This window comes from Syngnathus typhle, linkage group LG20 (assembly GCF_033458585.1).
Source record: "Syngnathus typhle isolate RoL2023-S1 ecotype Sweden linkage group LG20, RoL_Styp_1.0, whole genome shotgun sequence".
NCBI lineage: Eukaryota > Metazoa > Chordata > Actinopteri > Syngnathiformes > Syngnathidae > Syngnathus > Syngnathus typhle.
In genome coordinates, this window is record NC_083757.1 from 6,035,810 (window position 1) to 6,060,232 (window position 24,423).

General features: G+C 48.5%; 4 protein-coding genes and 1 long non-coding RNA gene across 7 annotated transcripts in view; 1 reads left to right on the forward strand and 4 right to left on the reverse strand.

Annotated features, from left to right (window-relative positions):
* macf1a (microtubule actin crosslinking factor 1a) overlaps positions 1-7,376 on the reverse strand; it is a 61,746-nt gene extending 54,370 nt beyond the window's left edge. Inside the window, exon 1 of one of the 2 annotated variants that reach the window (XM_061267857.1) lies at positions 6,643-7,376. In XM_061267857.1, coding sequence (XP_061123841.1) covers positions 6,643-6,736 — 94 coding nt within the window. In that variant the 5' untranslated portion in view covers positions 6,737-7,376. Of the gene's footprint in view, positions 1-864; positions 1,207-6,642 lie in introns of those variants that run through there. The other variant, XM_061267862.1, reaches the window with a different exon arrangement.
* Positions 7,377-11,683: 4,307 nt separating this feature from the next.
* Positions 11,684-12,871, reverse strand: ndufs5 (NADH:ubiquinone oxidoreductase subunit S5). Of its 2 annotated transcripts, none has more exons than XM_061267981.1 (3): positions 12,778-12,871; positions 11,977-12,196; positions 11,684-11,883 (listed from the first exon to the last, which is right to left on the reverse strand). In XM_061267981.1, exons 2-3 carry the CDS (start codon positions 12,190-12,192, stop codon positions 11,776-11,778), a joined length of 324 nt encoding a protein of 107 aa, XP_061123965.1. In that variant the 5' UTR covers positions 12,193-12,196; positions 12,778-12,871; the 3' UTR covers positions 11,684-11,775. The 2 variants fall into 2 exon arrangements, with proteins under 2 accessions (XP_061123965.1, XP_061123964.1); XM_061267980.1 differs by having other exon boundaries at positions 12,753-12,864.
* Positions 12,872-14,232: 1,361 nt separating this feature from the next.
* rnf19b (ring finger protein 19B) lies at positions 14,233-21,415 on the reverse strand. The gene is made up of 9 exons (XM_061267894.1): positions 21,271-21,415; positions 17,449-18,248; positions 16,379-16,578; positions 16,153-16,297; positions 15,911-16,073; positions 15,716-15,830; positions 15,498-15,638; positions 15,109-15,433; positions 14,233-15,032 (listed from the first exon to the last, which is right to left on the reverse strand). Exons 2-9 carry the CDS (start codon positions 18,087-18,089, stop codon positions 14,603-14,605), a joined length of 2,160 nt encoding a protein of 719 aa, XP_061123878.1. The 5' UTR covers positions 18,090-18,248; positions 21,271-21,415; the 3' UTR covers positions 14,233-14,602.
* Positions 21,416-21,475: 60 nt separating this feature from the next.
* LOC133144929 (uncharacterized) lies at positions 21,476-24,016 on the forward strand. Its single transcript, XR_009710794.1, has 2 exons — positions 21,476-21,614; positions 21,702-24,016. It is a non-coding gene; the product is annotated as an uncharacterized LOC133144929 (long non-coding RNA).
* Positions 21,743-24,023, reverse strand: ak2 (adenylate kinase 2). Its single transcript, XM_061267972.1, has 7 exons — positions 23,822-24,023; positions 23,322-23,447; positions 23,138-23,248; positions 22,975-23,069; positions 22,802-22,874; positions 22,513-22,729; positions 21,743-21,965 (listed from the first exon to the last, which is right to left on the reverse strand). The coding sequence occupies exons 1-7, from the start codon at positions 23,918-23,920 to the stop codon at positions 21,958-21,960; spliced, it is 729 nt and encodes a 242-aa protein (XP_061123956.1). The 5' UTR covers positions 23,921-24,023; the 3' UTR covers positions 21,743-21,957.
* Positions 24,024-24,423: the final 400 nt, after the last annotated feature.

The window sequence follows — 24,423 nt, forward strand, 5'->3', positions numbered from 1 at the left end:
AAACTCATGACACGACTGCGACAATACCGTTAATGTTAGCTTAACCGCAAAAGTCCACGAAAGTCCTCATAGGACTTGCCTTGAGCCGCTGTACAAAATGCTTCTTGTGTCATAAATTAAGTTACTTGTAAATAAGTTACAAATCTGTACATACTTAACTTAAGACAGAATAGTTTCAAAAGAATGCTTAAAGGGGCCGTGGTGCATTTTTTTTCTCATGTTAGCAAAGTGTCAATCATATGCTCATGTCAAGTGACTGCCTAAACCAGCTGCAACGCAAGCAGACACTGGAAGCTACGCTACGCGCGCTTAGCTGCTGCCGCGCTAATAGCATCACCCGACACTGGAAACCCATCCTGTGCTCGTCTTTTGTCAAAAAACGTGCTGCCGTGATCCGGTGTCAACCATCACAAAGCAGACGGCTAACATAAACAATTAGCGGCCGCCGCTAACTAACCCCGAGCTGCTGAAGGAGAGGGTCAACTTTTTGTGCCCAAGGGATTTTATTTATTCAAAAGAGAACAGATGGGCCAGCTCTTAAGTATAAATTAGCGTAAAAGCATAATTCCCGAAGTCACTTTGAACTTAGTGTCAATATTTTCTTCTTTCAAGACAACAATCAAAGCTCGCAATCAGTTGCGAAACTCAACCCAGAATGGAGCGAGTGACATTTTGCCGAGCTCCTGAAGAGCAGGTATGACATATCTTTTTCCTGCCCAACCCTCAGCTGACACTGATTCACCCCATCGCCTTGCTGAGCAGCTCCGTTTCCTCATTTCACCGCACGTAACCTCCGCAAAAGTTCAAGTGAAACAAAAAATAAACATGTCGAGACGCGGCTGGGAAAGAAAGCGGTCTATCTACCTCGTTTGTCCTCCAAGTCCTGGAGGAACTGTCTGTACGCCGCCGCCGCGCTCATCCCTCCACCCCCGCCGGGCCAGTCAGAGGCGACCGGTGTGTTGAGGTGAGCGAGGAGGAGGAAAAGAAGGAGAAGGAGGAGGAGGGACGCCCGAGATCCACATTGTCAAAGGGAAGACGTCTGCAATAATCCGTCTGTCTCGCCAACTATCAGCTGAGTGTTTGTGTCCATTCAAGTGTGTGTTGCTCTAAGCCGGATAGAGGAACTGGACTTTGAGCAGCCTGATGATGTCATCGCCACAGACGCATGTATGTCTCGCCGAGCGTTGTAGAAGACTGACAATCTACGTGTGTGTCAGAGCTTATGAAGTGTCACATTCTTGTGACGGCACACGCCCACTTTTGTTTTGGGGAATGCATTACGACACAAACAATGGATTAATTAATTATGAATGAGGATTCTATTTTTCTTCAATGGCTCCGCCGGGCGATTAATAATTAACCCCAATACTGTAGGTGGACAGGTCGATAATGACAAAGCTCATGGGTCACTTCTTTAGGTACACAAGCGAGCCACAGGCAATAAAAAGAGCAGGATGGTGACAAATTTGAAAAATACTTATTTATAATATTTGAAAAACATACAGAGTATTTTTTTCTTTCATACACTGACGTTACCACATTCTACCCCCCCCCCCCCCACTAATTGAAAGGCGCACCCTTACGTCTCATCTGACAAAACTTCAAGAGCTGCTTTGACACATCATAGCTTAAAAGCTTTCCTCAGTCCTCACACACAAGGACCTTGTTCGCAAAACAAACACACCAGGGCCAGTAGCATGACTGGTCGCCACGGCAACAGCACGGAAGCTGACTTAAGGGTCAGTAAAGTGACCCCGAGGTGTGGAGTCTACAAGCAAAACACTGCCCGGGGAGAATTTGAGGGAAGACGGCAAATGATGTGATGTGTCCGTGCAAAGAAGGTCAAAGGTGTTTGTTTACCTTTGGTGAACAGCAGACACACACAAAAATGGGATTTGTCATCTTTAACACACGTCAACTTGAGTTGAGATGGAATGTCGCCACCATCACTTAATATGTTAGCAAACCATCTCAAGCATGTTTACGCGTCTGTCATCGCCACCATCACATGACACTTGTGTCGTATCGGCGTTTCACGGCACAAAGACCCGCTTGAGAGAAATGCGTCCACGCCCTGCAACGCCCGTCGCACACATTTCATGCATGGGCTCATTTTGGGAGACCCCCTGACACACCCCGGCGCAGCAGCTGACAGAGAACAAGTGGCAGAGGTCCGAAAGTCTCTTTTACCGGATGTGGTCAAAAAAAAGGAGTTGCAGTACCAGCGGAGCACTGTAGGGGTCAGTGTTGCAATTGGAAAATATTAATTTCCTGACATGGCAGTGAAGCAGTAAAAATATTCATTTCAACTCACAGAGACACATGGTGTCTTTATATTTAGACTGCTATTTTGTGATTAAATTCAATACATTTAATAAATAAATGTGTTTTGTTTTATTACACACTACTGGCCAGGCTTTGTGCAAATTGCAATTCTTTGCCAAGGCCGACCGACAGGTGCACTAAAAGAAGGCCAACAACTGGACGTGGCATTCAAGATGGAGTCCAGAGAATTTTTTTTCCAGGGTGGGGCAGAAGTGGACAGTTGTGCCTTAACACCTGTCTCAAAGCTCCCAAAGAGCTGACGCGGTCCGGGTCTGCGGCTCGAACCAGGACCGCTTTATGCGCTTTGAATTCCAGAACTTAAGCTGATCCAGCATGGTACATTTTTGCTTCAGCGGGGGGGCTAGCAGGGAAAAAAGACGGGACGCGGGCGGAAGTGCGGCAAGGGAGACTAGTCGCGACAAAAACCATGAGAAAAGCAGATGAAGAGTGACGGGGGTGGGGGGGGGGGAAGGTTCGGGCGGGATAAAGATTTCATTCATCGGGCTGGGACAAATGCCGCCACTCTGTGCCCTCCTCCGTTGTGGCTTTGTTGACCTCACTCCACTTCGCTATTGATGTCAATTCAAATAAATATCATTTCGATATCGTTGGTAGAATGTTAAACTTGCAAATGAAACCATTTATTTTGTTCCGCTAACAACTTGCTTCCGTTTAGCTTGATGGCTTTGCCTCAAGACGACGGCCATGTGAGAAGATCCGTCGAGCTAGAACATAATGTTTGAGAGCTATTCACAAATGTCCCCGAGCGGGAATCAGCTGAATCATTCGCAGCTGTTTTGCGGCGTGACCATTCCGAGAGCTTATGTGGAAGTGTCCCATTACTTTTGTCTCCCGGTGACAACGCGACATCCCACAGGAAGTCCAAACAAATGGGTCGAAGCGGGGAAACTCAAATAAAAGCATCAAATAAAACGGAAAAATTCTACTGGACGAATAAACAAGCGCTCGGGAGTCACGAGTGACAAAAAATTTGAAAAAGGATCTGGACAGTCTGAGCTTCTACGTGTTAACACATCGAGCAGAACCGCCCGTCTGAACATTTGGGCCTTGTGAGGAGCGGATGCAGAACTGTCTGGGGAGAGCAGTTGGATCTGCCCACACTCTTTTTTTTTTTTTTAGACACAAAGCCTGAATTATTCAACTCTACGGACTTTTAGGTCGGAGCCAACATTGCAGGTTGAAATTGGATCGGCGCCGTGGAGCAGAAAGAGTGGACGCTGTCGCTTTAAGACGTGCAGACCTCCGCTCCTTCCGCCATCATTGTGTTATTTCAGGAATGTTCTACACACACACGCACACACACAGAAGTCAGTAAAAAGCAAGAGTGAAAGTGTTTCAGTGCGTCGAGATAAAACTTTCACGCGGCAACACCGCAAAGCTCCTCCCACTTTTTGCCGCGACATCATGTACATATTATTAAACGTGATTTGATTAAAAACAATAAAGTTGCCGGACATCCTGATCCGTGCAGCCCCTCGCCCAGCCAGTCCTCCCTCTTCCCCCTCCCCCATGGTTTCAGACCACTTTACACCTTTAAGACCCGCACCACCAGGACCATACACCCCCCGTTGGAATGCTATTGAGCGATTACATGCTTAGATTAAAAAAAGAAAAATAGAGGGATGAAGCAGAGAACGGCAACTACAGACGGGGTTGGCGGCAGGCCGGGATTAGCGGCGAAAAAGGAGGTGGCGGTGGATGGGTGGGTGACAGAAGGGACCTGCTGCTGGTGTAGGGGGGGCTTGAAGGGGACCCTGCCCCCCTCACCCGGCTTTTGAGCTCTACTTCCTGGTAAATGGGAGACTGACATTTCAATAAAAACACTTGCTAGTATTTATCATCAGAGCTAATTAGAGTCAATATGGCCACATTGTTACACATATTTTTTTTATATTTTGGAGTTAAGTGGTGGGCGATTATTAAATAGTCCTCTGGCAGATGGCACACACACACACACACACATATGATGTGTGGCTATTAGCGAGGGGGTGGTGTCGAGCCCATTCGACGACCGCCATCGATCTGTCGCATCCACAGGGGGCGCCACTGTCATCGATTCATCTCTGTGTCCGAATGCTAACATGCTAAATTTGTTTGGCCTCTTATTTGCCCCCACCTAATTAAGGCACCCGAGGTAAAGGAAGCAAATTCAAAGCCTTGACGGAGGTAAGAATGAGTTTAAAACACCCACAATTTTCCCGACGCAATCGATGATAGCTTCAAGTAGGCTAACGAAATACGCGGGGGAACGAGCGAGGAGACGGTATGAATAATTCAGTCGGGTCCGACTGCAGCGTTCGTGGCTCGAGTCACACGTTGCACGCTGGATGCCTGCAGGATGATAATTATAGAGCATCTCAATTAGGAGCAAAGCCTGTTAAGAGAAGGAGCTCCAGCTTAACAACGACCCAATAATGACGGACCGAGCCCAGCAGGGGAAACGGCAAGCCACGGCGAGTGCTTGTACGCCTCGCTATGGCAACGAAAAAAATGGACCAAAGATGATTTGCCGGTTCAGTCAAAATGGCAATGCGTGCATATCTACCATCCTGACTTCTACTTGACCTACTTTCTTCTTCACGCATGCCCGAGCATCCAAACATTCACTTTTTCCCCCCGGTATCCAATCAACTAGGAAGTGGACGGAACAAAAGGAACGTGCGCTACGATACACGTCGACAACTTGACAAATATAAAAATACTGACAAAAACACACATACGATTCAAGTCGCACAGTCATCATGAATGCAAGCCCTGTGCAGCACAGCACCACACACACACAATAATGGGCCAACACACACATTCGCACAGAGCGGCAAATATTTGCGACTGGCAGGCTGCGGCCCTCGCGACCAATCATCAGACGTGACGCGCACAATGCGCCCCGTTGATCGTGTTACAGCAGCACACAGTCAGCAGGGCGCTTGTTATGCAAGAAGGTCTTTGAGTGACTTTCACCTCCACTTGGACGAGCAATCAAAAAGTTCCGATTGTCGGCTTTCCTGTCAAAGTGATGACGCCGGAGCTTCCACACACACACATCATCTAAAAGATAAATTCTAAAATGTCTCAGTGAATAGGGGTCAACAAATAAAATCACGTGACTGCCTGCTGTTCCACTGACTCAGTCGAGTGTTTGACTCATGTCCCACCCGGTGTTTTTCCACCAGTGACCCTGACGCTGCGACTGGAGACATCCTGGCATTGTTGTGTGTCGGCAGCGCATGCACACAAACACACACACACACACAGTGAATGATTTAAGACGTATCCCGTATCCCTCCTCTGGTTTCGCCCCAGCCGTTCCACATACCCGACGAGCCAAGTACATATTTGTCCTGACAGACAAACAGCTGACAACACACATGCACAGGGACAAGTTTTGGGATGAGTGTGCAAGTTCAAGTCCAAAGAGGCTAGGAAGCAGACAGGTCATCACCAAATTAACTGTCATCGGGATTTTGGAGGATTTAGTCCCAAAAGTCATTCAAATTCGTCGCAATTTTACGATTGCTCCTCCTGCTCCCCCAAAAAGTCTTTCTTTACCTCAAAACAAGTTTTGCCAGGGTACTAAAAAAGCAATCTAAATGGCAAAGAACCTCGTGCACACACACACACATATGCTCTTGAAACCGGGGGAGTTGCATTTCATTAGCATAATCAATAATTAAGAGAGCCAGCTCCATTCCATCACACAAGAATCAGGCCTACTGGTTGTCTATTTGAGCATTCATTTTCAAAGTGTCACGGGGGTTTTACAAGGGGTGGAGAGGGATAGCGAGGGTGGTCCCGACATAGATTCTCTGGACGTCCGTTTACCCTGGCGTGCATGGTAGCGGCGTTGATATTTACAGTCCAAACACAAGGTGACGGATGGTGGCCGGAGTGGGAGGGAAGACTCGGTAAAAATGCTTCCGATCCAAAAGTACACAAGTGATTAGAAAAGGAAGAAAAGGGCAGCCAAAAGAGGGCAGATGGAACTGGAACTAAAATACGCGCCGCAAGGATCACAATATTAGGCACACAACTACTGACTTGATCGTTTTCACTGTCATTTGGTTGAAATGTTTCAATTTCTTAACTATGATATTTTACTAAATAGGAACTAAATGCGAGACAGCCCTCACTCAGAAGAATAATCTGAGAAAAATTGTTCAAAGAAGTATTCAAAATAATTATCATCCCTATGCAAATCAGCAACATATAAAATATTAACATCCTGCAAAACAACAACAAATGGAAATATTGTCCACTTTAGCGTCAGAATTGGTGCCCAAAAACTCCTGCCAAAATTACCTTTATATCGTTCCAGGACATCTTCGTAGGCTTGGGCGAACTGCTTCTCCTGGGAGTGGTTGGACGGCAGTAGGCCCGGTATGAATCCGGCCATGGTGCTTTGAGGGTCGGACTACCGCAGTGGCCCCCGCACCACCGGCTTGCTGACTGGCTGTCCTATTCACGGCCGGGATAGCGGCATTCGTCCCGGTAAAATCCCGTCAAATTGTTCACAATAAAAACTTCAGGAGGTGGAAAATGTTCAATGGAGGTTACATAAACGTTATCTATCCATCATTAGCGTGCTGGTTAGTGCACGCTGACACGCTCGCAGCTCGGCGTGTCCCTCCGTGGAGTCCCTCCTTAAATATATCACCATTCACCGGCGACAGCTGTTGAATGGACGGAGCTCCAGCCCACACGTCCCAGATACGGTCAATAACCGACAGCTCTTTCTAACCCGGTGAGGTTGGGACGGGGGTGGTGGGGGGTCGGAGTCGGTCCAAACGGTATCCGGATCCGGGCTTCCTCTCCCCGGTGGGGTACGTCAGCGAGCCGCCCTAGTGCTTCCCGGAGCTTCTTCCCAGCTTCAACCAAGACCCCAATCTCGGAATTCTACATCCGCTTTTGAGTGCGTTCTTTGGCTGTATGCTGCGACTCAGCTCGGATAGCAGTAGCTGTCTTGCATCCCTCTCTGCCGGCCACGTCAAGAAGCGCCGACGCCGCCGCAGGAATCTCAAAACCCGGCGGCCAATTGTGACTACTAGCACGCCAAGCTAACTCGCTGGCAATGAAGGATTTCGAAGAAAAGTGGAGCTCTAGCGCCCCCTGCGAGGCTAACAGTGGTATTACATGATCATGAGAGACTTGGCAAGGATAGATTGAGGGATAGATGATGTATATAAATAATTTTGAAATATTTTACGATATTTGGAGCGATCATGGGGGTCGCTCTGTGCGGAGATTTCTCATTTCCGACCGTCACCGAAGGCAACACCAACCTCCAAATTGATTTGAGGGTATATACCGCCATCTAACGGCCAAAAGATGGAACAGACGACTGAATCTATATACATGCAGCTATATTTGACTTGGTGACCTATTTGTTATGCTGTAGCTTCCTATGGCTTTCTGTTCTTTAAACCATCAGCGGATAATCTCCATCAAGCAGCTTTGACAGTGAACGGCTCACAGATTATGTTATTAATCTAAAAGGGATTAACGTAAAGATTCATACAATATGCATTGTGGTCGCCATGAATCGAGACACATGTCAGTGTTGTCTACTAAGCCAGAGATGTGGAAAAAATATCTTCACACAAACCACAAACTGTTGGACAACAATAGGAAACCAAATCTTGGATTTTCAACGACATTTTTCCCCTCATTTAACCTCCACCAAGGTCTTTCTCAAGGCTCTTATCCAAACTTCCCCTCCTTTCAAAGTTCACTTCATCAGTCTTTCTCTTCAACTGTGCCTTGAAAAAGTCATTAACTCCTCCAACGTCCTCCTTTGCTACTCATTCACTTTATTCCGCCCTCTTTCATGCCCGTTGTCACCCACGTCCTCCCCCGCCACCATTGCTTTCATCACCATAACGACAACGGGGTGAAGGAGCAGGGGGGGGACACTGTCACCATGGCAACAGGGGACGAGAGAGGCTGCCTGTTGAGAAAGCAATGCTGCAGGCGGGACGCAGGACAACTAAATGACAGGCCAGCGTCGAAGTGCGGGGGTCCTGCTTATTGAGGTGCCTCCGTGTAAATATCGGAGCTGCTAATCACGTGGGCCGCTAAAGGCTTTCCCGGTCCGCATTCCAGCCTTTGTCCTAGCGGGAATCAGGGTCAGCGCAAAGGCGTCCAAATCGCCGATGATACGACCAGACGCAAATAGGGAGACACAATGGGGCTTCGAGCCTGAGTGAGCCGGACAATCCAGACATGTTTGGGCCATTCGTCAGAATAATTCTGCATCATGGGACTGCAAGGTCGTGTTCACAAGAGTCTCCATTGAGAACCCCGTGCAAATATATAGAAGTTGTCTTAACCTTCAGGCCTTATTCTATTTTACAGTTTTGAAAATTTTAAACGTCACATAATGTCACCGACGTCAATCGATGACATCAGCATAAATGCAACAGAAGCAATCTCCTTACCTGCCACGCGGACCACCGCCCTCTCCGCAGGGTCCAACACCGAGTCCTGGCTCCTGCGCTTGCGCCGCTCGTGCTTGGAGAGATTCCAGGGTAGCGTATCCCCCGGCGCCCCCGAGTGAAGCGAAGAGGGGCACGGCGAAAGGGAGCCGCCCGAGCGCTCGCTACGGAAAGACGGCTCGCTCACGCACGAGCGCTCGCTGAGGGTGTCGTCGTCCGATGATTCCATGGGAGCGTCGGGCCTGCCGGGGGAGGAGATGATCGAAAAGTTATTCCATTTTGAAATATGCTTGTCACATAAAACATGAAGCGCTGTACAGTAAATACACTCCATGTACTGTATCTAATAAATTATCCAGTGCGTGTGCCGAGGCGCCATGCTCACATCTGCTAATCAATTGAGTAAGAAATCAATGACAATAACTAGCCAGTGAAATTGGATCTCGCCAAGTCAATGAAAGAGTTTCTTAAAGTGCCGTCACGGTCACTTTGACATCCACTCGTCTCTTTAGCCTCAGATTGCTAATATGCTAATCGGATGAAAGGATAGCTGCAATAAATATGCTAACACATGCTAATGTTTAGCATTTTTTAAACAATTCTGGTGCTTCCAAGGAGACTTTAAATGTGGTCTTTGTGTACATGGTGAACTTGTAGACTAAACATGGACGATTTTGGAGAACACATGGTTCGAGCGGCACTGAGGGACTGTCACCATGGCGACGATACAAGGAGGGTCACCAAGTTCGCCCGAAGCTCTGTAGCTTTTGTCTATTTGCATTTTCTGGTGTTTACTTCTATTTCTGATGTGTGTTTAGGTCTATTGATGTTTTGGTGTTTCATTTTCCAAATTCCGTCGTTATTGTGTGTGAGCGCTAAAGTGAGTGAGTCAGCGTCGGGGTAAAAATAGCATCGCGGTCGGGAAACTTCATAAACCCAACCCTGTCATTAAAGTTATGCTGGATCCAGGTGACATCACTTCCTGTCTGCCTCTCACACATTTCCAACACATTCTACACTACGTAGCTTGGAGTGATGTTTTTTGTCTATTTGTGAGGGAAGATGGTGTTCAGTCCATTGAGCTTGTGTCTGACCATCTGCTACCACGCTGCAGGAGATGAGCATCTCTCAAGCAGTTGGAGGTGATGATGTTGCTCCATCTATGTGTCATGGCGCTCGGCGAGGACGCATTCCTGTCTCCCAAATGTGAATGTGTTTTGCATGAGTGGACAAGCAGCGAGGGAGAGATTGTCCGTGCATGACTGCAGCCTCTTTTGTCCACGCCGCCAATTGCATTTATCCGTTTGTGCTGGACATGTGGCTCACAAGCCAAGTGGTGGAATTGCTCTTTTCATCGAGTTAAGACCCATCATTTCATCAGACATGCAAACTGTCTGCGTGCAATGGCGAGGCTATGTGTGGACTTTTTTTTTTTTTTTTTGCAAAATAACAGTCCTTGGGTTCGATTCCCATGACAGGCAGCATCGTTGGGACAGATGAAGCTGCAGAAATCATCGACATGATGTTGCACATTAACAACCACTTTAGTAATTGAATCAAAGATGTCCTTTCAATCCCTCTAAAGCCATTCAACGCGGTCGGCGTGAGCAACCTTACCTTCTGCGGACAGCGGCGGTTCTGCTAGCCGGGCTCCGAGTGTGAAAGGCCCGGTGCGGCTGCCGACGCTGTTCCCTCCTCCGCCTCCGCCTCCAGATGGATGAAGAAGAAAGTCTTCCGTTTCTCAGCCGGGCCCGGACGTGCTCAGCAGAAGAATAAAAAGAGCGAAAGTGGTGATGGTGCTAATGGTCCACTGACCTCCTCTTCCGGAGCTCCCTGGCCCAGTCACACGCGCGCAGTCTGGTTCCGTTGGGAGGTTAACCCATGACTGGCAGCGGCCGGGACGCGGCTGCTTTTTGAGGGCTGCTGGCGGACATTTCGTCTCCGGGGTTTGTGGGCTGGGGCTGGGGTGGCCTTGTGGGGGGCTCCTCCTGCCTCGTCATCGTGCGTGGCCCAGTCCGCGTGCACGCAGACGACGCTCGCTCACGCCTTGCACATTCGGTGTCTTTCACGCGTCTGACAGACGTTAAATGTTTTTTTTCATACCAGTCAAAACGCTCACGCACTCAACAGCCATGCTTGGATTGATTGAAATCTCGAAGACTGAAAAACAACGGCGGGTTTGCACTTTTCAGAATAATCCAAAATCTCCCCTTTTGCCCCAAACCCCTCGGCGGGGAAGTGAAGTTGAGCAGGATTAAATGCGGTTTTAATTAAACCTCAGCTAAATTCTATCCTCATCTTTGATTGCTGCTGATGCTGTCTGACGATTACTTGTGGGCTAACTATTTTTGTGATTTTTAAATTCACAACAGAACATAATACTACGACAAATATTGGTCTGAAATTAAAGGTTAGCTGATGCAATAGTGACATCTAGTGGGAAGTCATTTTTACACATATTCGAACTCACTTAACGCACCATTAAAGAATCAGGACAACAAACTGACTAAGTTAATTAAGTTAACAATGACTAGTAAATTGTCCTCTTCCATTCCTGTTAACATAAACAATTTTAATTCCATACGATGTCTGTCAAATGATGAAAAGAATCCTTATTTGCGTGCTTGTGGCGCCCTCCTGTGGCGCTTCTTAGAATAATTGAAATGTGATGAATTTTCTATTTAAATATTGTCTCATTTTATATTTTTTTAAAAAAGGGCACATATGTGCTATTAATTTAGTAGTAATTGTGGTAATATTAAGAACAATATTTGAAAATTGTTAATAACTATATTATTTATGAAAAAAATACATTGGTTAATTTTTTCCCCTTTAACTAACAAGACTGATTTCAAACATCTCTCTGTTGTCTTGCTCCAGAAACATTCAAGGACAGAAAAGGAAGTAAATAAAGCAACAAATTATTTTTTATTAACTAAGAGGGGAAGATTTTTACTGTACACATTGACAATTGAGGTGCGGGCAAGCAGTGGCCCGGCGTTCAAGGATTAGACTGGGGGGCCTGGCCCGTGTGGTGAGTGGGTGGCGTGTACGTGCCCTCCTTCACCATCTTGTCGCGCTGCTGGCGGATGGCGTACAAACGCTGGTGCTGCAACAAGAAAACAAGATGGAGTCTAAAAAGAGTGGTCCTTTGTTTTGCTTGTAGAAAAAGCACAATGTCAACACGGGACACATTGCCTACCATCTTCTGCCTGTGCATACACTCATAGAAGTCTTCAAACTCCACTCGACATTCTTGCTTGGCGCGGGTCTGTCCGATGCCGTGGGAACACTCGACCCACTCCTTCTCGAAGGCGTGGCAGCGTGCCGCCCGCTGGTTGGGCTGCGGCCCACTCTGCAGCAGCAGCCAGCGGTCCACATCCACGCCAAGGCGTGACTGCAAATCCACGAACGGCATTGTGCTGAAGAACAAAATGGCCCACTGTAAGGTTAAATACATGTTTCGACTGACAGATTTCCCAAGACAGAATAAACATGGAAGTCCCTGCTAGTGGGAAATAACATTCCTGGTTTGGTCCCAAGAAATAAAAGATATTGGCAAAACTTTGCTTTAGCTACATTTTAAATCAATTTTGCCTACATTAATTTTACCTACATAATAACGACTCAAGAATAAGACGGTAATGCTAATTTGATCTTTACAAATGCACAACTTTAAGTCATTATCTAGAAAAAGAGTAGCAAAGAATAAGGTCCAATAGTCATGAAATTATCTATTACAAGGACTTTATGCACAGAAATAGTAATGATAGTTTCAAAAATGTCTTATAATGTCGGCTAGTAAGTCTGTTAGCACGCCAGCTAGCCAAACAGTCGCAATGACATATCGCGCTAATAGGGACTCGAGTCAATGTTGAACGTTAACAACAAGTAATGTTGAACTTCAAGTCTCATTACAACCAAAAACACATGTTTGACTTTAAAACAATGAGATAAAACGGATTTAATTCATATTACGGTGTTTTGTAGGTGTCGAGTTCACCTTCCTCCCGATGTAGCGTTTAGCTTTGCGACTGTCAAAGACACACTGCCGTAAAGCGGTAATATATGTCACGCTCAGCCCACAAATCCTCGCTACTGCTGTCTAGTGGACAGGAGGTCTTACTACAACAACAAAACAATAATGTTTCTGAATAATAATCATAATGTAAACGTGTGACTGTGCTTTAAATATTCCACAAACTACATATTAGATTAATCTATTATAAATATATTATAAATAAAAACCATCTCATGTCTTCAGTATAGCAAATAACAAAAAACTCCTCTTTTAAACATCAGATTGTTTATTTTTTTCCCCACAAAAAAAAGTCATTCACAGTCCTGCAATTGCATCCCCACGTCAGGGTGAGATTTTTTTTTACAGTGACAGGAAGTACACGAGCAGTTTATACACTAAAATATTGCTAAATCAACATTGTTTTTATCCAAAGATCTCCAATCGACCCTCAGGTCGGTCAGGTTCAGCTGCGGGCCCGTGATACATTCGAGTGGTTTGTCTCCGGCTTGCAGAAAACGAGTGAAAAGTGCAGCAAATAAAACAAGCAGCTGAAGGCAAAAAGAAGCTACTCTGACATGAGGAACATTCCACGCAGACTCGAAGAAGCTTTTTTTTTTTTCTTTCTTCATAAGCAAGCACAAAGCTGAGAAACAATTCAGGTCAGTGAGAATGATTAAGACGACCAACTGGTGTGTACCTCCAAAATCACAAATAAAAGCACACAGGAAAAAAAGAAGACACAAAATCACAAAATGGATGAAAAGAAAGATTTTGGAGGCTAACACTTGAGTCAAACCTAACACAAAAGGCATCCCGGTGTGATCTTCAGTTTGGTTGTATGCAACACAGTAAAGTGTATGAAGTGCTGACTCCATGAGTGAATTATTATTATTATTTTTTAAATGTGGCTAATAAATTCTGTTCTATTTTTGACCAATGGATGTTACAGCAGTGATAAGACAACTGTTTTGAATTGTGGGGGGAAATTATTACGTCTGCTAAAAATACAAAATAGATTTTGATGATCAAGACAATGATGAGTAGCTCCCAAAGATAAATTTGGGTAAAGTGCAAAAGTGCGCGTTCAAAATAAAAACAGACAATGTGCGAACCAGTTAGATACACGCACACACTTGACAACTTCTGGCGTGTCCTCAAACGCAATGTTGTTGTTGTTAATGGAAACCAAACAAATACAGGGCAGCCTTGAGACATGAGTGCTTTTACTTCAAAACAAAAAAAAAGATCAACATATCTCAAGGCGCCGTTGTATTGTCTACCGGCGCCTAAAATATGTATGTGGCCCTTCTGTAATTTTCACACGATGAGACTGACTTTCACACATATTGTGTTACACGTGTGAGATTTGTCGACTCCCGCCGGGCTGTGTGCCAGGTTTCGCTTGCTTGTGTGTAAACCTTGTACCTCCTGTATGTGTTTTCTTTTTTTTTTTTTTCCTTAAGTAGTCGCCAAGGCATTTTACACCAGGCAGTAAACACGCTTGTGTAAATCTCAGAGGTAGAACTCTGACAATGAAGAGATTGTCAGCCGGACGCAAAGGGCGGCGTCTGCGGGAGGCAAGAAGCAGCAAAGGATAAAAATCAAATAAAATGAGGAAGAAGGGTGGGGTGAGAATGAAGGGGAATTTGAATGTTTTTTTTTTTTGTGCGTTCCTGAGAGCTGCTGTCAATGGAAAGACGTTGGAGCGTTTATTTGATACGCATGAGATTCAGCCGGTGAGAACCAAGTGGAGACCCTCAGGGATGTGGAATAAATGCTCAAAGGGCTTCCCAAAGCTTCGGGCATCTCACACGTACAGGACGACGTTGGCGTCGGCGGGACAGTGAAGGCCTTCGGTGGGGGTGCTCAGGGCCCGGCACGAGGCCGCCCGCGGGGTCGGTGCTCCCCTGGGCCGGGGGGAGTCGCAGTCGTCCGACGTCAGCTCGGCCACGTCGTCCGACTGCGTGTCGGACATCTCCAGGTCGCTGCGGATGCTTTCGGGCTGAGCCAGCGTGACATCGCCGAGACCGTCCTCCTCGTCTCGCACTGATCCGCCCGGCGACAGGCCCGAGGCGCCGCCTCGTCTGGAGCTGCAGTCCAGGGGCTCCTCCCCTCCCGAAATGCTCGCCGTGGCGGCGCAGGCGGGGGTGGCCGGAGCTAGGTCCTCCTCGCTTGTCAGGCAGAGATGGCTGGGTTTGGTCTCGATGTCCACTTGGATTTCCAAGTTGGTGCACTCCCTGAGAACGCACAACAAAAGACGACAACGTGAAGTTTGGAAGCCTTGCCAGGTGACAACCTGACGAAAATGCCTACCTGTCCGGTAGCGTGTAGGAGGAGATGATGGAGCCGGCCATCCCGCGCGTACTGGCACAGTCGCTGGCCGCCCCCAAGCTGCCCGTCTCCTTCTGGGTGGACTCATTGGCCAGCTCCGCCGCCTGCACCTCCAGCCTGCTGTATTTGCCGCCCCGAGCCCCCAGGGCACCCCCGGCCAGCGTGTTGAAGTGGGGCGTGTCCCCGACCGTCCCCGGCGCCACCGAGAGGCCCTCGCTGGGGGTGGTGGTGCTCAAACCGCTCACCGCGCCATCCAGGCTGCTCTCGCCCAAGCTTGGCGACTTGAGAGCTCGCCAAGCGTCCGCCACTGAGACAGATAATGGTTCCAGTTGTTGCACAAACTCCTTATGAGGGATTATCCCGGTCCTCACCTGTGATGGGGCCGTCGTCCTCGTCAAAGTCGATGCGCACTCCCCGGCCCTTCCCTCTGCTCACGCCGCAGCCGCCTCCTCGGCACAGCGAGATGGGCACCACGCCGTAAACGTACGCCAGCATGATGGGCACGCCGATGCCTGCCGCAGCGTAGAACTTGCCATTAGACTCAAGTGTTCCGTTGGCTTTGGTTTCCGCCAAGCGGCCGGTGTCTCACCCACACTGACGGCGGCGATGACGGGCGCGGTGAGGATGGACAAGGCCACGCCGCCCGTGATGGCCAAGTTGCGGCGGTGGCGGGACGTCTTCTTCACCTCGTAGTGAGCGTGAATCTGCCGAGCACACACATGTGGTGAGGTCATTGATTTGAAGCCTCAAAGCAAATCAAACTGTATTTCCAGCGAGGCCTCACCTTGCGGCCGACGTAAACGGGGATGCCGATGACCATGGCGGGGATGGCGATGCCGGCGATGAGCGTGATGCCAACGGGGGCGCCGATGAGCGTGCCCAGCTGCCACAGAATTTTCTTCTTCCTGCTCCACGGCTTCTTGCCCCAGAAGGTGCAGCCGGACGGGCTGCGCAGGGACGAGCGGGATGAGGGTGTGTGTATCTGTGTGTGTAATACATTTGCATCCAACCCTCGCATGAAGCTACCTGAGGTAGTGCAGGTCCGAGATCTCCTTCATACAGAGCCAGCAGAACTCACACCCGCACACAGCACACGTCATGTGATTGCAGCTGCCGTCGTTCATCTTGATGATATAGGCGCCGCAGCGCGGGCACGGCTTGATGTCGTCCGCTGAGCGCACGCACGCATAAATCAGTCAACCCAAAGCAAGCAAGACCTGAACAAGATTAACCCCCCAAAAATTGCCCTTACCTGGCCCCTGCTCTTGAGTGTAGCTTGGCGAATGGGTGCTGTGTGTATGCAGCGACTGCGCCCTCTGCTGGCGGGCTGAGTCGCAGGTCTGATTGGGGTGCCAGGCCTGCTTGCAGTGGTAGCAGAACTCGGCGCCGCAGCCCTCACGCCGGCACACCAGCCGGGGGCAGCTGGCGCAGCCTGAGGCGATCACGGCGAACCTGGAGACATAAGAGAGACCGATATGCAAATACGGCAGACAGAAAAAGTCGACACACCCCTGTTCAAAACGACATGACATGTCGGTTTGATGCATTTCACGCACAACCACCCTGAGCTCTGTTAGTGTGCACTGATGTGTTCAATCCCGTTACCCTTGGCAACGCTGCCTCTATTTCGCATCCACAGTTGCCACGGCAACTGACAGCCACAGCAGACTTTTTCTTGATAGGCCGTTACGTTTACACGTCATTTGATCCGCGCCACTTGGCCTCAATCCAAAGCAGCAATCTTGTTTGGCAATTTTTTTTTAGTCAACAAACGAACCAAAGATGGCCGACGACAGCTCCTGTCGCCTGCTTCTGTGTTGTGTGGCTGCGGCTGGTGTTTGCGCGCCACCTTGGAAATAGTCGCGTACGCTTTGAGGGGTGAGTCAGCGGTGGCGTCAGTGAATTGAGGTCAGCGGACGGGCTGGCTGTGATAGTGCTGACGCAGGCGCACACGCCAGCGCTGCTTTGAGGTGTTTATCAGCCAAAGGATTGCGAGTGTGTCTACCGACGCAACCTGTGGTCTCCAACTTTTATGGTTGCAGTGTGAAATTGTCTGGATTACAAATGACAGCAGAAAGATGAGGCGGTCTGACGGGAACAATGACAATTGCAAAGTATGCCTCGTCACTTCCTTCACTTCCTGTGTGCTCATTGGGACTTTACAGTACGTTCATTCACGCAATACTCGAGTTACAGAAAAAAAAAAAAAACGGAGAGCTGTCCCTAATATTTTTCACTTTAGATGAATTAGCCAAAAACCACAAAAGCTGTTTAAATAAGTCGGAATGTCTGGCTAGCACGGCTAAGCTAGGTTTCACTTACCCGCAATCGGGCGCCGGGCACCACCTGCAGTCCGGGTCGGAGGCGAGGCATCGGCGCAGCAGGAACTCCTCGTACTTGTCCAGCAGGGCGGCGTCGTCCAGGATGTCGGCCACCTGCCGGGGCACCAGGCGCTCGGCGCACTCGGGGCAGCTGAGCTGTACGCGGCTCTCGGTGATCTCGATGCGCAGGTACTGACGCAGGCAGCACAGGCACGAGCGGTGGCTGCAGCCCAGCAGCTCGGGCAGCTGCTCGGCTGGCTGGCGCACCAGGCACAGGGGGCACTCCAGGAGCTCGCCGTCCCCCGAGACGGCCTCGCCGGCAAACGAGGCCTGGCTGGAGGAGAGTCGCCTGGAGGGGGTCCCGGGGGCGGCGTCCTCAGGGGCGTCGGCGGCCACGGGTGGCGCCGGGACGGCCGGGCTCAAGGCGCTAGACGGTAGAAGCTGCTGCTGAGCGAGCGGCAGGTGGGAGAGGGGCGTGGCGGCTCCTCCTTTGGGCCCCTTGGCCACCCGGGAGCCCCGCTTGCCGTTGAAGAGGCTCTGGAAGGAGATGCGGCGTCTACGTTTACCGGCCGCCCGGCACTTTGGGTTGGGGACGCCGCTCAGCGAGGAGTGCGGCGACTCCGAATCCTTCTCCGAGCCCATCGTTGGGTGTGGAAAAAAAAAACAAGATCTCCTTTCGGGGACTTTCAGCGGGAAATCGGACAACTGGAGCCTTGGATCATCTCACATGTCCTGGTTTGAGTCGTCAAGCAGATGAGAAGTTGGCGCAGATGAGCTCTTTTGTCCTCGTGGCCGCACGCGCTGTGTGAGGAAGGGGAGAGAAGAGGATGTGAAACTAAGCGCACGCCCGCTGCGACATACTCGCTCTCTTCCTCGGAATTGTTGCTTCCTCTTCGCACACGAGCGTCATGAAGTCAACAAAGCAACTTTTTTTTCCCCCATTATCGCAGCAAAAATATGGAAGGACAAAAAAAAAAATGGCTGATTTATAATACCAACAGGCGCACAATAAACTCATCTACTCGTCAGTATTTACACAATTAAAGCCTCAATTAAGTGAGTGACATCATCCACTCAAGTATTCATGCAGGGAAGCGAGCGTCTTCCTTCCCTTCCACTTCATGCGGCGCTGCCGGAGCCGTTGCCACGGCGACGGCCGCCACGAGCGAGGCAAACAGCGGCTCTTCTCTGTGACTCTGGCACTTAAACACAAAACAAGCGTGTAAACCCGACACACACGCACATGATCCAAGAAAACATGTCGAGGTGATTTTTCTATGCGCACCTAATAACAATTGGCGGTCACCGTGGCAACCCCATCGCCTTCTCAAGGTCAAAGGCCGTCCGACAAAAGCCCAGTCGTCCTCCATCATGCCTGATAAATGCACACAACCACGCACAGCGTCTGCCGTGGCCGATAAAAACACCTGACGTCATTTGCGCTTTGAAGTCGAAAAATGTTTGTACTTGTGCGCGTCTGATGCTTTTGGATTCCATTTGGCAGGCAGATCAAAACCTCACAGCGGGCGTCCATTCCGCAAACCGCTCCAATTTTACACTTTAATCTGCCGTCTTTGAAATTCAACAGGTACGTGCACATACGCGCACCACGGATGAGGCAACAAGTGTCAAGGACCAAAGTCAAGTTGCATGTGAGCAGTTAGCTATTAGCATAGTAAGCTAAAAAAAAAAAAAAAGACGCTAGCACAATCTGTCGTTGCACCACACGGGCTGCAACAATATTGTCATGTAACGTCGACATCGGGAAAAAAACCGGATCGATAAATTAAACCTTGCAATACCCCTAGGCTCCACTAGATGGCAGCACTGTGCAAAACAGCCAATAGTTGACATTTCCAGCAAAAAATCTTGGACATGTATTTTTTTTTAAATGATGTAATTTCTCAAATGATGAATACAAAGAATCATTGTCAGACATATTCAATAAAATTGGATCATTTGTTCCAGTGGTTCTGATCCAGCCTGGAGGCTCATGTGGTGAAAAACGTGCAGTGGTGATTCAAGAAGCAATCAAAACGCTCTTTGGAATAGAATGCACACTAAAAAATCGTACAGCAGCTGGCAGATGGGTCTGAACAGGCTGAGATTCAAACACACACACATTTGTCCTCCCACTCCACTGCTGCTCTATTCAACAAAGCTGAAATCAGGAACATTCCCGTAACATTGTGTGAGCGGCGGTTGCAATCGAATTGCTTCAGAGCGGCAAGACGTCACGCGTTCACATCGTATTAATCATCACAAGAGGCCTGCTAAAAGTAACTGGGGACAAAATGGTGGGCTTTTACGATCACTAAAGAAGACGTGGTCAGCTTGGACGCCGAGAAGATCTCAGAGAGGGTCTCGAAGTGGGTCACCAAGAAGAAACTCGGTTGTTAGCATGAATAATTCAGGTGTTTTCTGCACCGCCCACTTAGTCCGTCCCGCAAAGGTAGACATGGGACAGACAGGAAGTTGGCGCAACATCACTCAGTGCTTCCCATCAGGAGCAGTTTTAATTCTTCCGCCTTTCATCTCCACACTGATGAATGCAAATGAGGACGTTTTTAAGGGTTAGCACGCAGATGTCAAAACGCTTCCTCAAAAGTTGGACGTTGTTCCTCTCCTCGTGTGTCGACCGGGAAGAAAAGTTTCAATGTGAACAGAAGAAGTTTGAGTTGGCCACGTGAGGGAAAACACGGCGAATCTGGAAAACCACAAGCTAATTTGGCGAGTAGCTAGCAAGCTTAATCGTTTTTCTCAGGAAGCTGCGAGGGGATTTTGCTTAGTCAAATGACAAAGAGGCCTTCTCAAACACTTTTTTTTCACAGTGAATCTTGGAAATGACTAATCATTCCAGACCTTCCCAGAAACAAAACAGTCGGTGAAACGAGTGCGGGCAGATCCAATGACTTGCAAGTTTCTGAAGAGGAAACAGCAGAACAATGAACGGACACGCACACACAAAACGTGCGTGTCATTATCTTCTACTGTGTGTAACGCGACCCGTTCGAGGGCGGGAACCCGAAGCGTTTCCGCATGAGGTCATGGCTCTGATGTTCCGGGGGGGAAGATGGAGGGAGGGAGGGAGGGGGGTTAGTTTTGAAGAAGGCTATAATCAATTCTAGAAAATGTTGCTAGTTTTTTATGCATTGTTTACATCGATTCTAAGTAGTCGTGCAAACCTAACACTGCGTGTCCTTAAGTCCAGCTGTGCTGCTGATTTCATGTGTGAATTATGTATTATGTCTCCTTCCCTGGAAAAACACACACAGGGGAGGGAACAACCGGAGTGTATTTCGGGAGTGGCACCACGCTTGGAAAAGCTTGGAAAGGGAAAGTGATGAGAGAAGGGCTCTGTCTGGCAGGGCATGTTGTTTCTCGTCTCCTATGAGGAACATGTGAGGACAGAAGACGGACATATTGCCTCCACACTGAAGACATGCTCTCTTTCAAGTTGTCTTAACAATGAGGATGCATTAGTTGAAGTCATTAAATGTCACTCCAGAGAAGGACATCATTTAAGATTGACTTTAAAATTCCAGGCCTTTACAGAAATGTCATGTTTGGGGGGTTTCTCCACGGAGAACATCTTTTCACATATTTTCCATCATGTCAGTGGAGAGATGTCCGTAATCGTGCGGTCGGGGCCTGTTTAATGTCTTTCCTGTAAGGACATGTCGAGACATCTTCTTGGCATCCTTACATGTTTGCAATTTTAGGAGGACGTGCGCCTGCTGACGCATGACTCGGTAATATTTCACACACTGCGCCCTGGAGAAAAATGCTGCCCTTTAACAGCGACGGATTTGATTTCACCTACCGGCTTTTCCACCTTTGACGCGGGGATGAAGGCTTCTCCCTTTCCTCCTTCGGCTGCTGTCGTCCGCTCCCAACGCGGAAAAAAAAAAAGCTCCTCTTGCTTAGCAGCTGCAATATCGGTGCGTTTCGGTATAAGCGTTCACGACCCTCCGGTGCTGCGTGTTAACTGCTGCGGCTTTGGCTCGCTCTCTCTCCACCCCTTCGCCGCGTGACGTTGTGGAGGAAAGCCCCGGTCGATGACGTCAAACCTAAACCACGCCCCCCGCGAGAGTGCGCGTTTTTGGCGCATGGTGACACAAGCGTCGATTTATTCCTCACGTACACCTTTTCTCAACGCCGATGGAGGTATGGGAGTATAATAATGTCAATTTCGATTTTTTTTCAAATTAAAATTCTGTATCACGTGACAATTGAAATGCTTTATTTCTACAGTCAATGTGAGAGTAAAAAGACAAAAAAATATGTAACAGTGCTAGAAAAAAGCTGAGGTTTATTGGAAGACCAAGCAGAAGGAATGATCAATGATACGCTCGCCCGCTTGGAATCCGCCGAGATTTGAAGCCCGCCATCAAAGCACCGTCATCGTGAGGACTTCACTTTCATCCAACCAAATAAGCAACCACCATCCCATCACATCTGTCTGTTGGAGCATTCCTCCAGTCTTTGATGTAAGAGCATCCCCAAGGACTCAAGCAGCTGAGGAAAAGAAAAAGAAATAAAAACAAATGAGAAGGGTGTGTTTGTTTTAACAGCAATCTTAAAAGCCAGTCATCACATTCTAGGAAGTGACTTAGACATGAGCTCATATTTTGGGGGGAAATTAGCAATCAAAATGGCCATCTGAGCTCGATTACAGCATGAAACATTCCCGCTGGGATTGCCACAAACATCTGCTATTGTTTTTTTTTTCCGGAGTACGTAGGAAACAGGTGAACGGACCAGCCGGACTCAAAACGCCACAGAATCGGGAGGTCAAGGACAAACTGGAAGAAACGGCAAACATTTCCTCAAAGGAAACCTAATTGTTTTAGTATCGGAGCACATTTACAGTCAGTGGTGTAAGAGGCCCGCAGAGGTTTGGCAGGAATGCGGATTTTAAACATTTTGTTGAGTCATCAACAAAAAAAGAAAAAGGGCATTTCCTGACTTTTCCCTGGACAATATGACAAAAATAGGTTGTTTTCTCGATACTTGCGAACCTCACAGCTGATAACATTTAAACTAAGAAGAGGTGATGTTTTACAGGCGCGGGCCGGGGTGGCCTGGGTGGCGACGGTGAACGCGGCTACGATGGAGGCGAAGACCACGTCGGGGCTCTTGGCGGCGTCCACGGGGGCGTGGATACCCCTGGCACTGTAGTACTTGACTAGAGGCGCCGTCTGGCGATGGTACGCATCCAGGCGAGAGCGCAGTGTCGTCTCGTTGTCGTCGCTGCGGCGGATCAAGGGCTCGCCGGTCACCTGGACGGAAAAAGTAGTCAGGATTAAATTTGTATTCCGATGCAATGAGATTAGACCTCAGATTGTCCTCACGTCATCTTTCATGGCCTCTTTGGGTGGGTTGAACTCTTCGTGGTAGGAGCGGCCGCTGGGCTGATGTATCAGTCTGCCGCGACGGAAATGACATCATCACCAACACGCTCCAATCACATAGCGCCCCTTCGTGCAGACAAGAATCTGTCCAGTGAGCAGTGGCAAACAACTACCTGCCACAGATCCTGCGCACCAGCAGCGAATCGTCAACAGAAAACTCCACGACCGAGTCCAGTCGCTCTTGTCGCTTGTCCAGAAGCTCGTCCAGCTGAAAAGTGACCAATTCGGGTTCGTCAAGGGAAGGCTAACGCTCAACGCCGACCTATCAAAACGTACAAGCTCGGCTTGCTTGACTGTGCGGGGGAATCCGTCCAATAAGAAGCCTTTCTTGCAGCGAGGAGTGTCCAGGTTGTTCTCTATGAGCTCCACGACCATCTCGTCGCTCACCTGAACCACAGGAAATGGCTCACGCTTGACAGGAAACTCGGGAAGTCACAGGAGACATGCAAATTGCGCTCACCAGCTTCCCGGCATCCATCGTGTGCTTGAGTTTCTTCCCCAGCTCCGAGCCCGACGCCACCATGGCCCTCAGCATGTCCCCAGTGGAAAGGTGACAGACACAGTAGCGATCGGCTAGTCGAGAGGCCTGCAAAATGGGGGTGAGGGGTCAATCGCCAGGTGTGCAGGTGTGAGTGGGCCTTAGGGTGTCACACAAAAAACAGACCCTAACACTAAATACCCTACTTTAATACTGCATCATACTTACTAAAGTTGGGCAACTCAAAGTTTGCTCCCCCAAAAAATAAAACATTCCTTACATTCTTTAACTGAGCAGTGTGTAAACCTTCGGCAATAAAATTCCCATCAAATGGAAGGAAGAGAATAAAACCGCTGGCTGAGTGCAAAACTAAACGACGGCATTAAAAAAAAAATAGCATTAGCCGACTGCTAAAGTCCTGCAACCACCATGCGTCCAAGTTAGCTGCAACGAGCTAACGCTAGCTGCTAACGTCTGCTCACCTGGGTCCCTTTGCCGGCACCGGGTGGCCCGAGCAGGATGGCCCGGATGCCCTCATGCACGTCGGCCATTGCCTCTTTGAGATGTGTGCTGGGGGCCATGGGCGTAAGGTGGCAGGCGACCAAAAGAGAAACTTTGCCCCAAGTCCGGCACACGTCGTTCTTCAGCTGACAGCTCAGCCAAGTGGGTAGGGAAAAGGACGCATTAATTTTCTATTGGCTGAAAAGCAGGAAGACACCGCCTTCCTAGATGAATGAACGACTCTGATTGGTGCTAGGTGTCGGCTCTTCAATGTCGCGGGTGATGATTGGATGGAGGTGAGACGACATTAGTCCCCAAGTCTTTATTTAAATCGAAAACTCAAATTCATTCTAAAGACCTATTTTCTTCTTATTTACTATTAGTTTTATAGCATTTGGGGTCAACAATTAAATGAGCTAAGTGCTAAGTAATTAATTGCGAAATAATGTATAAAGTTTAAGAGCATAATTGCCAAAGTATTTTTTACATACTGTGTCCATATCAATAAAAGTATCAGCGCGCTGTTTAAAATCTATGGTGTGGATTCTCACTCATTTAGAAAACTCGACTCTTCTTGCCTACC